General features: G+C 37.7%; 1 protein-coding gene across 2 annotated transcripts in view; it reads right to left on the bottom strand.

Annotated features, from left to right (window-relative positions):
- Positions 1 to 14,120, bottom strand: part of CERS6 (ceramide synthase 6) — a 276,337-nt gene that overhangs the window by 115,917 nt on the left and 146,300 nt on the right. For both annotated transcript variants that reach the window (XM_005857533.2, XM_005857534.2), the window contains exon 4: positions 4,271 to 4,328. In XM_005857533.2, coding sequence (XP_005857595.1) covers positions 4,271 to 4,328 — 58 coding nt within the window. The remainder of the gene's footprint in view (positions 1 to 4,270; positions 4,329 to 14,120) is intronic.

Here is a 14,120-nt window from a genome sequence, read left to right as displayed (position 1 = left end):
ATATATATATATTCAAAGAAAACTATTTAAAGAACTCCATCCAGCACAAACTTCCATTTACCAATGAGAAGGAAGGTAATAGTAAATGAGAGGTAGCTTTCTCTATTTTTAAAAGCTTGATCTGTGCTTTCTTTTAGGACCTAGGAAAATGTGTTCATTTGCATGAACACACTGTGTGGTAGGATTTCAGACCACTTGAAGCAATCATGGGTCTTTTTTTATAAAAGTACTTGTCTCTGCCAATCATATCAATAGGCAAAGGCAAATAATCACTTGTGTCCAGCAATTATGGGAACAGACTATTGAGCAAGGCTGATCTTCAATTATTTAAATATTTCCTACTAATGTTGCAATAACTTTACTTAACAGTTCACTAACATGTCTGTAAGATCAATGCCTTCTAGAATCTACTTTCATGACCAAAGTTAGTGCTATCAACACAGGGAGCTCTAAGCTAAGAAACTAAGAAAGCAAAGACAACATATAACATATGCACACCTGAGCAATATCACATCACTATAAATGAAGCTCCTTCCTTTATGGGTCAGCATGAAACTACAAAAACATTTTGCTGATTTCATATAAATAAACATACACACTCTAGAAGGTATCTGAAAATGTGGGGCAATTAACCCTAAGACAGCTTGTATGGTTACCCAACTCATGTGGGAAGTCAGCCTGTGTATTGCTCCAAAGACACAGTTACACATCAACTAGAAGAACTATGAAGATGAAGTCCACCCATAAGTCAAATGAAATAATAAAAGTACGATAGATGAATAGTTCTCTATGCATCTAGGCATCCTATGTATGAAAACAGAATTTCTATTATATAGGGTCTTATTTCATGACATATCCTTCGGCTTTGCTCAGAATAGCTGGAATATTTTTTTTAAAATAAAGCATACACGGCAACCATGGATGTGCTCTTGGATCTTGGACGGTTGGGATTATAATTAACCCAGGGCCCAGCTGCTATGCTATAAAATCCACAGCTACATTTGCATGAAGACCATGCTGGACAGGAATACTAAAGGCAAGCCCATTTCTGGAAGGCACAAGTCTCTTTTGATGGTCAACTGTGGTTCCAGGGCTCCCCAGTGGCCTTACTGAACTCTCCTCAGAAAGGCACAGCAGACCTACAGCTTCACTCAACCTTCTTCCTTTCCTTCCCTGTCTTTTGCACCCAGGCTCAGTCTCATATTGTAGTCAGAAAGCTCTTCTGATTAACCTCCCCCCTCCACATTTTGACTCACGACATTCCCCCTAATCAAATTCTTACACATTTAATCTCTTCTTCATGTCTCCTTCTCAGAGGCCCAAGACTAAGACAGTACAAATGTTTACTTACATAACCCTACTTTATATGTATTAAAAAATTCTTAACTGCCTTCTTCCTAAATGCAAAAAAAAAATATTTTAAAACTAAGGGCACTTAAGTCAATTATATTTACATGTTGAAATTCTACTAAAAACCCAGAGAAATATGTATATTCTTCCTATAGGATTAAGCCAATTCAAGTTGGAAAAGTTAACATCATTTGATAAAACTTTAGTGTTTATCCTGAATATATTTCAACATGGAAGAGAAAACTAAAGCTATTCTTACACTAGATATTGATACCTCATACCCCATCTATAAAATAAGGTGTTTAGATTATATGTATAACTTTTATATCTACAGTTCTATGGTTTTCCAATTTTTATTTATTAATTTATTTGTTTGCTTTTACTTTTTAGGATTCTCTGTCCATTACTGTGGGATCATGGTGCTTTGCATTTGAGAAATATATTTTTAACTGAATCATAGAATTTCAGGGTAAAAAGGGTTCTTAAAGTTATTTAATCCACACTAGAAAATGATATGTATCAGGCTCATTTGACCTAAAGGCAGAAGAAAATTGCCTAAAGGCAGTGCAAGCTGCCCAGTCAGGTTTCTGACAGCCCATGTAATAATCCATATTTTTGATGCCAGAAGTAAGAAGCAGCTGTGGTCTCTCACCTCTTAATATGGGTCCACTACCATGGTATTTTATTATTAAACATTTAGGGTATTGTGAAAATTTTCATTACCTTCTTTTGATTCTTTCTGCTGCTGCCTGCATAATAATTTTTCCCCTCTTAGGTTAGATGGACAAATATATTGTCCACTCCAAGAAAGTGAATAGCAATATATTTTCAATATCCATTAAAGTATTTAAAGTTCTATAATAGAAACAACGGGCTACATTAGGTCAATTTTGCTAACTTAACCAAAGAAGAAAATCATTTGGAAATCGTGCTGAGGTTAGGGCAGACTGGTGAAGGGGAAAAAATACTGGAATAAGAGAGAGCAGTATGTTTCATTTCAGTTTCATTTTAATAAATGAACTGTGTGACCTTTGGGAGGCCACCCATCCTCTCAGGGCTTCTGCTTCGTCAGCTGTGAACTAAGAGGGGTGGACAAGATGGCTTATGAAGTCCTCCACCGCCAGTTGAGTCACGTGGATTCTATGTGCACTTCTCTATGACTAAAGTAAACAATACAGTTCATCCACAACTGACTGCATCTTAAGTAGTATTAAAGGAAGAAACCCAAAATACAAGTCATTCAACATGAAGAACAACATCTAGTTCTTTTTCTCATTTTTAATCATTTTAGGGGCCATTTGAAAGGGAACTGTATAGTTTAAGGAAAAACAATTTTCAAAACAATGTTCTATTGACAGGCCCTCTTCCAGCCTTCTACAGAGCCACTGAGGACTTGGCGATTAAAAGTATTCTTGTCCCATTTAGTTCGTTTAGGAACAGAGTGAAGTGTCAAAGTGTTTCCTGTCCTGATGACAAATGGTAGGCTGGCTGTATGAGGGCTAGAATAGACCATGTCCTGCAATTCTGGGGAAAGGGCAGAAGAAGGGCTCTTGGCTCTCAGTATTTTCCCTTGCTCTCCATCAAAGCCCTTCACCAACAGAACCCAACATGAATTCCAAACCTTGACCTCAGCTAGCAAGGCGGCGTTCTCATGAAGCCCAGCTCTGCCGTGTCAGCTAAAATTTCATGCAAAGCTACTTCCTCTCCAAAGGTAATAAACTTGGAAGCATAAAAGCTCTTCAGCCATTCTTTCCATTTTTTCACTAAATAAGTAAGTTTGGGAACCAGAACAGTAGGGTTCCAAAATAAGCAGTTTCCACCATATTTATTTATCCAAGTTGAGAATTTCTTCATCCTCAGACAGCCTGCAGAATGAAGCTCATCCTTTTAAATCTATTCAAATGGCCTCTGGGGCATGTGATCTTATTAAGTGAAAAAATAAGTGTAGTTGCTAAAGGAAAAGACAACAAGTAAAAAGAATATTTCCTTTAGGAAAACATGATATTGAAAAACAGCCTCTCTTTAAAATAGAATTTGCCATAGGCAGACAATATCTTATAACTTAGACTTTTAAAATAAAAATGTATTTGCAATTTCCACATCAATATTTACATGAAAATTTACTAGTAAGGCATACCACTTGGCACAATGCCCTATTTTGGAAAAAATATTTGAATTAAATAGAGATAACATTGATATAACTTTAAAGGTTAATAATATAAAATATTTTAAAAATAATTCCCCATTTTCTGCAAAAAATAATCACTATTGTTTATATGTGCATGACTATGAGAAGATAAGTCTTCACGAGTCTTGACTTTAATAAGCAGCCTAATTGTTCATAGTGACATTAAGTATCGAAATAACCAAGAAGACTATGGCAGCCTCAGGAACTTGCTTTCAAAGATGCAGGAATTGCAAAGCTTCAGGGGAAACACAATCTATGAAAGGAACTGAATTTTCCACCAGCAGTCGATGTTACCCTGTTAATAACTAGAAAGATACTAAAATATAATTTCTTTTGGTGAAGACTACAATGATAACATACATTACAACTGATTTTTTCCCCAAGTTGTGTGATGTGTGATGTGGAAACTAACTTCTTTCAAGCCTCAGATGGATTTTATAAGGCTCTTAAGCCCACAAGTAATAAATAACCAACTAGAGTGGTTAGAGGACTTAGCAATACCTTTCACCGGAAAAACAAATTATTTACAAAAGTATGTTAGGAATCTGCCTAAAAATTACTTACTATAAAGAATAAACTGCAAATATTTTTGTAAGTCAAAGGAAAATGTACAAGCAATTCTTAGGAAGCCTGTTATGACTGTTTAAAATATTATAACTGTCATACAGAAAAAAATGAGATCTAGGCTTACAGTCACATAAGAATTATATAAAGTAACTTGGCAGATCGTACCTTTTTCAGGAACCGGACTCCATAGGTAAATACGTAAAGGTAAAATGAAAATCTCCACCTGTAGAAGGTTAAAAAAATTCTATGACATTCAGTTTTTATATTTCAAAGCATATTCTGATATACATGAGTGAAAAAGTCCATTAAATTTGCTACCCCCCCATCTCCACCCCTGCCCCAATCTGAGATTAAACTTAATGAGCAATTTCAATGCTAGCTGGACACATACACTCATGTGCATAGCTTACTGCAAATGTTTTAAATATTAGTAATTATATTCACAACTTAAATTTCCTTTCACTTAGTTAATGTATTTGCCCATTTGCACATCGTCTTTTTTCTCCCATGTGAATGTCCTCTTGTTAATCTTCTATGAAGGGATATATTTCAACAATATGAAACTACATAAGATATTTTTGAATTCTGATTCAGATATTACTTGCCTTAACTGAAGTTCATATGAGACTACACTCTTACGCTACTACTCAATTCCCAATTTTATTTTGTATGTTTTCTGAGTGTGAATAGCTGGCTAGATTTCATTAAATAGCATTCCTTAGGCTATGTTATTAACGGTGTTAAAGGTACTTCGAGCTATAACTTGTAAATTAACTCAAAGGAGAAAGTGACTAGTCAACTTCAATTTGTCAGGAGGCAAATTGCTTTTTGTGTTTGCAAGCTGTGTAAAAATGTCTAATAAGGTGAAAAGGAAAAGGTTATTTTAGAAGATAATTCATGTTATAGACAAAATTTCCTGGAAGAAATGACAGCTACCTTAAAGTAAAAGACAGGGTAAGACCCAACAGAAGACACAAGTGTCCCTCAGAGTTTTGTTCCTGGGTGAGTGACTCTCCAAATATTCTGAAATTAAAGTCAGAACTTACATTTAGAGAAGAGCTTAGAGCTTTAGGGTTGAAAATCTTCAACTAATAATTCATAAAACACGAATGCAGTAAGAAACAGTAAAATGGATGGAAGCGGTAATTATCCAACAAAAACTTCCAAACAATGTAGAGAAGCAATGATTCTAAAACCTCATTTACTGCAGAATCAAAATCAAAGACTTAATTTTGGCTTTATTTGAGGTTGTTTTTTAAAAAATTTAAGTAGAGCTAGTACACAATCTTATATTGGTTATATTAGTTTCAGGTGTACAATTGACAGGTGAATGGATAAAGAAGATGTGATATTTTATAAAATGTACATTGACTTGTATATTGACATATATACAACGAAATATTGGGCAACAGCACTGAATTCTTGCCATTTGCAGCAACATGAATGGACCTAGAGGGTATTATGCTAAGTGAAATAAGTCAGGCAGAAAAGGACTTAATTTTAACCCCATCTCTCTCCATTATTAGATTTTTGGTGGTTGTGGGGGGAGTGTGTGCTTCTTTCTGTTTGAGTGTACAAATTCTAGATCAGAAGCCAAGACCAGGGATGGCTTCAAGGGCATGTAACTTGTACAAGTCACATAGGGTCCCATGCTTGGTTTAATGCTTTGTTGTTACTATCTTGAAAGTCTTAGTCACTGTTGAACAAGGGGTCCCATTTTATTTTGCATTGGGCCCTGCAAATTATGTAGCTGGTTCTGGTTAAGACACATAGAGCCTCCAAACTTTGGATACATCTATTACTATCCCTTGGCTTCAGTTCTATCTCTATAATGGGAGAGTAGGTTTATATTATACTGCTTTTGATGTTATACTGGTGGCCCAAGGACTTGAGAGCAGAAGTAATCCCCACTTCTCTCTAGTCACTCTCAATCCCTGTTATATTAATCCAACCTATTTCATGAATTTGCAGGTCACTTTTCTGGCCCTTGAAGGCAACTGAATTTGCAACTCCTTGATAAAGTAATTTCTAACAGCTGCTTCAGCGCTAAGACTTATTAATAGGCAGTGACAAGGCAGTTTTTATGTAAAATTAAAATTTTATGGAAATCATTGGAATTCCTACAATAACTTATGTATCTACATTTTTATTTCATCGCAAAAAATGACCCATTTTTCATAAGACATAGTTTCTATTACAGAAACACAGATGCCTTCATCATTTGAATAACAACTTGTGATGAATATTTACAAGGAAGAGTTTATTTGCATAAAATGTCTGCAGAAAGCAAAAATTTCAAGCATTTTGCCACATGCAGAAAGTACTTTTAAAAAATTGTGTAGTTTCATACAAGTTAAAGTTTTAAATGGTGTCTAGCTACCCAGGCCCCGAAAGCCTCTCCCAACCTCCCACAAAAGTATCTAACCACAAAAAGGAGGGAATAACCTTCAACCGATTCCAAAAATCAGAGAAAAAAATTTACAGCAGAAAGAAAGAATAAATTAGATTTTTAAAATGTAATAAAAGGCAACAAAAAACAAACTATGAATATTGAAGGGAGGAGGAAAATCTTTCCTTTCTCCACTTTCTGCCATCTTGTACAGAAATACAAAAATATGTATCATTCAGAAACCTAGTCAGCTCTCTGTCCTGAATGATGCTTTGTGAGAAAGCAGGAGACTCCCGCACCCCATCAAGTAGTGACTGATACTTTCAAACAATGAGTGTGAAGAAAGTGAAGCACTTAGTATTCTGCAGAAAAGCAGATTTATGGACAAGATGATATGGTGGCATTGCATTCTGGGTATTAGATTCTTATATAATCCATTCTTATATAATCCATATACAGAGTAACAGAGAACATTGGAGATAGTTGTTTTAGATAAAACTCTTCTAGTCCATCGAGAATGTAGCAGAATCTATAACCTGCTACAGATCTAAAAAAGGGACTATGACCGGTGAAGAGAGGACAGAGAGCTAGGCCAAGAGCAACCCAGCACCCTTTCTGTGAGCAGGTCTAGGTGAATATTTCTAGATGCAGGAATAATGAAAATAACAGGTCAATATCAGCATAGGTCTACTAAGAAGTATTGCATAAGTAAGTATGGAAAGAAAAGAGCACGCTAAAGATTCAAAGGAAGAACTGTCTCCTAAAAGTGACTTCTTAGGCGAATCAGAGGTAAATTTAAAAAAGTATTTGGCATTGTTAATAGGATACAAGAAGATATGTCCCTGAAAAATGAAATTGGAAAACCATAAATCAATAAGGACTATTGGGTAAGATAAAACGAGATTACAGGTGAAATGAAGAAACTGAAAATGAAGTGACAGAATTTTTACCCACTTGGGTGGGGGGAAGTAGATACATACTATTTAAAATTAAATCATTGATGTAGAAGATAAACACCCACATCAGGACAGAGAAAAGAACCAATAGGTGAAAGAACACCAATAGATGAAGGATCAGAAAAACCTGTCTAATTACAGTTGTTTCTGAGGAATCACAAGTGAAGAACTGAAACAGAAGTAATAATCAGAGACACAATTTTTAAAGACTAAACTGAAAAAAAGACTAAATTGTATTCCAAACAATATACAATTCAAAGCCACATTCTGACAAAAATTTTGAGTCCTATAATTAAAATTAAATAAAAATCCTTTAGTATTCAGGCATGAAAACAAAACAAGTCAACACACAAATCAAATGAAAATAAGTCATCATGAACAGAACAAATGTCCAGTTGCTCTTAAATTTCTCCTGTGTATTACTAAATTACAGAAAAAAGAGAATTCTCACTCAGTCAAAGAAAGCTATTGCCGACCAAACCGTCTTTCACTTGTAAAGGAAAATGAAAAATAGTCTTCCATATTTAAAGGCTCTGAAAATTCATTACTCATTAACCTTTCCTTAAAAAATTACTTAGGCCAATTCCAAGCCACTAAGATACAAATAAAAATTAAGAATTCCAAAAGTATAATTTTAGGATAAAAGGACTATGGACTACAGTTAGCAACATAAATAATTGCCCTATATTTCATAGTCAAATTAAATGCTATTGTTCCTAAGGGATAATTTAATATAAAATATGTAACAATAACAATGAAGAAATGAATCCTCAAATATTAATGAAAACAGGGGATGAAGAAAGGAACCATTAAATTTATTATTTTACAGGGAAATTTTGAAAGACACCGTTGTTATGATAACAAGAAATATAGTTAAAGAATGTTCCTTTACCCATGGATTATGCATATATGCATACAAATTCTTTGGTTGCTCTCTTTCCACCCACCCACCCACCCACCCCCACCTTCTCTATTAGATTCCACACAGGAGTGAGATCATGTGACACTTGTCTTTCTCTGACTGGCTTATTTTGCTTAGCATAATACTCTCCAGGTCCCTTCATGCTGTCTCAAAGGGTAAGTGATCATAGACCATAGGGTGGTGAAGGCCTGGGGCGGGGGGGCTAGAAGGGGTTGAAAAGGGTAAAAAGGGGACATATGTAATACTTTCAACAATAAAGCTTTAAAAAAAAAGAATGTTCCTTTAAAAATGTAAAGATGACTCCTGGTTAAAGATGCAAATTGAATGCATGCATTTACCTCTGTGCCCCTATGAGTGCAGCACTAAGCAGGCAGAAGAGGGATTTTGTTAAGAAAGCATCCTATATAATAAAAGGGTAATATGCAAATCGACCAAATGGCGGAACGACTGGTTGCTATGATGCACAATGACCACCGGGGGGGCAGACACTCAACGCAGGAGCTTCCCTGAGCCCACAGGCCCCAATAGCCCCATGGGGAATGGGGAACCGGAGGTGGGTGGCGGCAGATGTGGGCAGCGCCATGTCAAGGCCCCCACCCTGCCAGTCACCCCACACACAGAGGGCAACTGGCGGCAGGGGACGGGGCCGGCGAGCGGGCGGGAACGGCCAACCTCTCGTTCCCTCCCCGCAGCTGGCAGGCTCTGATCGCCCCCAATGGTGAACAGGGGACTGGGGGTGGGTGGCAGCAGGGGGAGGGGCCAGCTGCCAGCAGCTGGGGAAGATGGTCTTGATCGCAGGCCAGGCCTAGGGATCGTAACCATGCAGGGGAAGATGGTCTTGATTGCAGGCCAGGCCTAGGGATTGTAACCATGCGCGAATTTCGTGCACCGGGCCTCTAGTAAACTCATAAGGACACAGAAAACAGGAATGGGAACGACAACATTCTGGAGCCTGGGAAGCAGAAGATCCTTGTCAGCCTGGTTAGCAGAAGGAGCAGCTGGATCCTGAGCTGTTGGTGGAGGTTTATCGGTTTATTTTGTTCATTAGATCCCACATGAGTGAGAAAGCACCATGCAATCCCAGAAAGACTCCAGACGAGGAACAGACTCTGCAAGGGAGGAACCTCCACTGCAGTGATTTTCAACCTTTTTCATCTCATGGCACACATAAACTAATTACTAAAAGTCTGTGGCTCACCCAAAAATGTATTTCTTGCCGATCTGACCGAAAAAATAGATATAATTTTGATTTATTCACACTGCACAGCTATTGTTATGGTGGCTGTTGTCATTTTTTAATTTGACAATCTAAGGGAAAAGGTCAGTGCCCCTAACTAAACAGTCAGGTACTATATGATTTTAAAATTCCTGTGGCACAACAGTATGTGACCTACAGCACACCAGCTGAAAATCGCCGCTCCATTGGAAACAGAGGCCGAGGGGTTAATGCACCTATGGCCACACTGTTGCTAGGTGGCAAAACCAGGACACAGCGTAGCATAGCACTGAATCTAATGCCTGCTCTCAGATTCCACGGAAGTAAGGTGCACTTTTTGGCTTAGAGAAGTCAGTGTGTTCCCCTGTATTTGTTTGGACATGGAAACCTTTCTATCCATCCAACCCGGGAAATTAAACGAAAGGTAGTAAAAACTCCCACCCACAGAATTTGGTTTATTGTCCTTATACAACAAGGCTGATACAGCTCTTTGTTTAAATCAAGACCAATAAAATGTGCCATAAAAAAGCAGGAAATCAGAGAGCTGAGGTCTTGTGTCTTGCTGCCAGATGTCACCCAAATTGTACAGGGACCCCCGATCTCTAAAGAAAGTGGCAGCAAGGGGAAAACATCCAGAGTGACCCCTGAACTCAACTCAGAAAACATTCTAGAGAGAGCAGGGCAAGCACATGGGCCATTTTACTGACATTTCTGGAGTGTCTTCTGTGCTATTCTAAGCCCTACAAATAGGAAATCATTTAGTGAAACTGTTCCACACAACAAGGTCAGTACTATTGTCATTATCGCTCTTTTTGTTGTTGTTGTTCAGAGGAGAAAACAAATAAAGAGCAGTTTACCAATTTGATAAATGTCACCTAGGTAGCAAGAGCGAGCAAGAGCCAGGACTGGAAACTAGGCAATTTGGTTCCAGTATCCTGGCTCTTCACCATGAGGCTATGTTGCCTCTTCCTGATTTGATACACCTGAAAATTAAAGACAATGCACGCAGCTAAAACGGTGTTTCTAATTGAGGAAACATTCATGGGCACTACCTACTAATAGTCTCTGTCCTGTTGCATGGAAACAGGCCGCTTGCATGGAAAGAGGAAGGACTGCATTGGTTCTTTCTTTCAATACCAGGGCAGTTGAAACAATATTGCGCTTGTCAACTAAAGTCAACAGTACTTACCCAGGGCCCTTCTCTGTCTTAACCACTCATCCTCTGTACCTCCTAAAACACTACTCCTCCCTCGGGATTTATGTCAAATGCTAGTTATTCCCTGAAGTCACCTTGTCTAAATGTTGCCACATGAAAATCACTGCAATTCTCTGATGATGTATGTGTTCCTTACCTCTTTATCTCATATTTTAAAACTCTCATCTTTGATTATAGGCACAGACCTCTGACTTGGGTTGCAAACAGTTTTTGTGTGTGAGAGAAATAGCTCCTAAATTGACATCTGAATTTTTACTGAAGGTATGAGTGCTCCCTTCATTTATTTAATTTTAAGTTAATTTTAAGCAAAATAGTACATAAAATAATTTTACCAACTATTCCATACAAAACATGCATAAGAAATGAAAAATTCTTTTAGAAACTTTGACATATAATCTAAATTCCCAGGATAGCTTTTAAACATCCATTAGATTAGGAGTCCAATGAAATACTCTAACTAGGAGAAAACGTGTTACTCATCCATGCACGGAATATACAGACTTGAATTTCAGTCTCAAAGTAAACATTTCCTGAACTATTTCTACCTCCATCAATAATTAACTCTGTGATTCCAAACAGTTTTCCTCATTTGCTGAAGGCTCAGGTGTTTCTCTGTTTGAGAAGTAACAGACATCAAAGCAAAGTTGCTGAGGTTGGAGCTAAGTCAAACCTGCTCACTGTTCATTCTCAGGTCAACTGTGAACTTCATTTGAGCCAAACAGTCTTCACTAAATCACTGATTTAAAAAATTGATTAAGTACTCATGTAAAGTTTGGTAATATGCAAAACAATGCTATATCTCTTGAATACACACACATATATATGCACATATGCATATAGATACATGTAGCATAAAAATAAAAAATGAAATATAACCCCCAAATTCAGGATAGAGATTACCTCTGGAAGATAGAGGAGACCGAGAAGGAGTATTCAGGAAGCTTCAACTGGTTTGGTAATATTTTAGTCCTTTTAAAACAGGGTAAGATAGAGCTGAGTGTGTCTTTGTTACATTAGTCCCTGCATTTAAAATTGTATTATAAAAGACAGTGTGAATAAAAAGTATGCCCACTAAAAACATATTAAGTGGCCATGTCTTTTCCTTCTCTCACATCTAGAAACCATGAATGACTTGTTCTTTATGCCATCGACCTAAAGGATCCCTTTCTAAGTATCATAATTAATTTTATTCTTTTCCTATCATTACATTCACGCATCTAAAGGCTAAATTGCCTTTGGAAGTGTTTCAGATATCATATGCATTTTATACTTAGTTCTAATCTATTGTGCTCAGCTTCTTCAATTTAACTACTTCAAATTAACTACTTAAATTTGGATACGGGGTCTTTTTATGCTTTGTCCATGTATTGATTCCTTCTTTAATTCTTTATTGGGATCCATCCTATTCCCTCCTTGTCAAGCACCCAGCCAGGAAGAATTCAGCATCACCGGTATCTGTCCCTTCTTGTCAGTCTATCCAACACCAGCCCTAGTCTCCCGACAGTCTGCTCAAAATACATCTGCTCAAAAGCAAGGTCCACAAATTATACTTCTGTTAGGTCACTCTGCCTGTAAACTACCTCATTGCTCTTGGAAGTCCCCTGAATATAGACTAAACTTATGATTGTGAGCTTAAAATCCATTTACACTCAAGTTGTGAAATCAGAAAAAAATAAGGGGCCCTTTTTTCACTTAGGTAAGGGGAAAAGAAAAATAAAACCAAAATTTCTTCTCTGTTGCCAAAAATAAATGCAGTGAATATGACTCTGGAGCCTGCATCTGCAGATGTCCCAATTCTTAAGTGTGTGGTTGAGGCAAAAGCAGCCAAATATTTATTATCATTTAGGTCAAAAGAATGTTATGTGTCCCCTGAACATCAAGTGTTTTCCTAGTCTCTATGTAATTTGTTTTTTCTTATCTGAAAGCAGACTGAAGACAAAGAGTTATTTGTTCAGCATTAGGCTGTGATTGCATGGGAATCAAGAAACAAGAAACTCACGGTACTTAAGTTTTCAAAATGCATGTACTTGCGAGTTTAAGACAGAAATTAATCTTTCCCTTTCTGCTGTCCTGTTTGCTGTCAGTTTTCTGCCACGAGTTCCATTCTGTATGTCATAACTGGACATGAGACTGAGTAGCAGACCTTGTGCAGAGATATGGGTGCAGACCTTCACTTTTCCCTAAATCCTGCCTATCTATAATAAAAATGTAATATGCTAATTAGACCGGACAGCCAAACAACCTCTGGACATCATTCCGGACATCCTTCTGGATGAAGCCGTAGCGGCGGGGGCTGAGGCAGAGGCGGTTAGGGGTGATCAGGCAGGCAGGCGAGCAGTTAGGGGCAATCAGGCAGGCAGGTGAGTGGTTAGGGGCGATCAGGCAGGCAGGATGGTTAGCCAGCAGTCTCGGATTGCGAGAGGGATGTCCGACAACTGGCAGTCGGACATCCCCCGAGGGGTCCCGGATTGCGAGAGGGTGCGGGCCAGGAATTTCATGCACTGGGCCTCTAGTGACTAATATAAATTTCTTGAGTTTCCTCATCTGAAAATGGGGACCAAGCATACCAGTCTCACAATGCAAACATTTAAAATCATGTCTCGCCTCCTGGGCTAGTTTTTTCTAATCTTTTTTCCCAGCCACACCCACCCATCTCTCATCACACCCCAGCTCCTTCAGCCAGTTTGCCACCATACTCTCCTCCTGGACTTTTCAGTTGTCTGTGTACATGCAGATGTAAAAGTTTAGGTATGTGTATGTATGTATATATGTATGTACACACATATGTATACATATGTATATAAGTTAAATCCATAAATATCAAGCATCTTCCAATTGGAAACAAATATGGGTACATAGGTTTCTGATCTAATAGCTACTATTTGGGAAGATGATGTTCTTACTCCTTCCTCTTACAAAGAAAGAGACATGATCAGACTGACAATTGTCATCATTGAGGTTTCCCCCCAAAAAGTCAGACAACCTGTACTTTTTCATAAGAGAATAACCATCTCATAAAATTGAATTCAGTTACAACACACACAATGCAATGCTTGACTAGTTGAAGGCATGTTGAGGTAATGCTGATTGAAAGAGCAATGCGTTTCCTACATACCAGCTATATTCATACTGCGTACCTACTGCTCATATTCTACATAGCAAGGAGTAACCAATGAGACTGAGCTGCCCGCTTAACTTTTAAGTTTTTCATTATTTTTAAATTTTTTAATAAGAGTTTATTTGAGCCAAAATGATGACATATGCCGGGGAACAAGATCGCAACTGCTCCTGAGCTGCCCACTTTATTTATTTATTT

This window comes from Myotis brandtii, unplaced genomic scaffold, assembly GCF_000412655.1.
Source record: "Myotis brandtii unplaced genomic scaffold, ASM41265v1 scaffold112, whole genome shotgun sequence".
Taxonomy (NCBI): domain Eukaryota; kingdom Metazoa; phylum Chordata; class Mammalia; order Chiroptera; family Vespertilionidae; genus Myotis; species Myotis brandtii.
The sequence above is the reverse complement of the archived record's forward strand: the minus strand, read 5'-3'. Positions and strand labels throughout refer to the sequence as shown.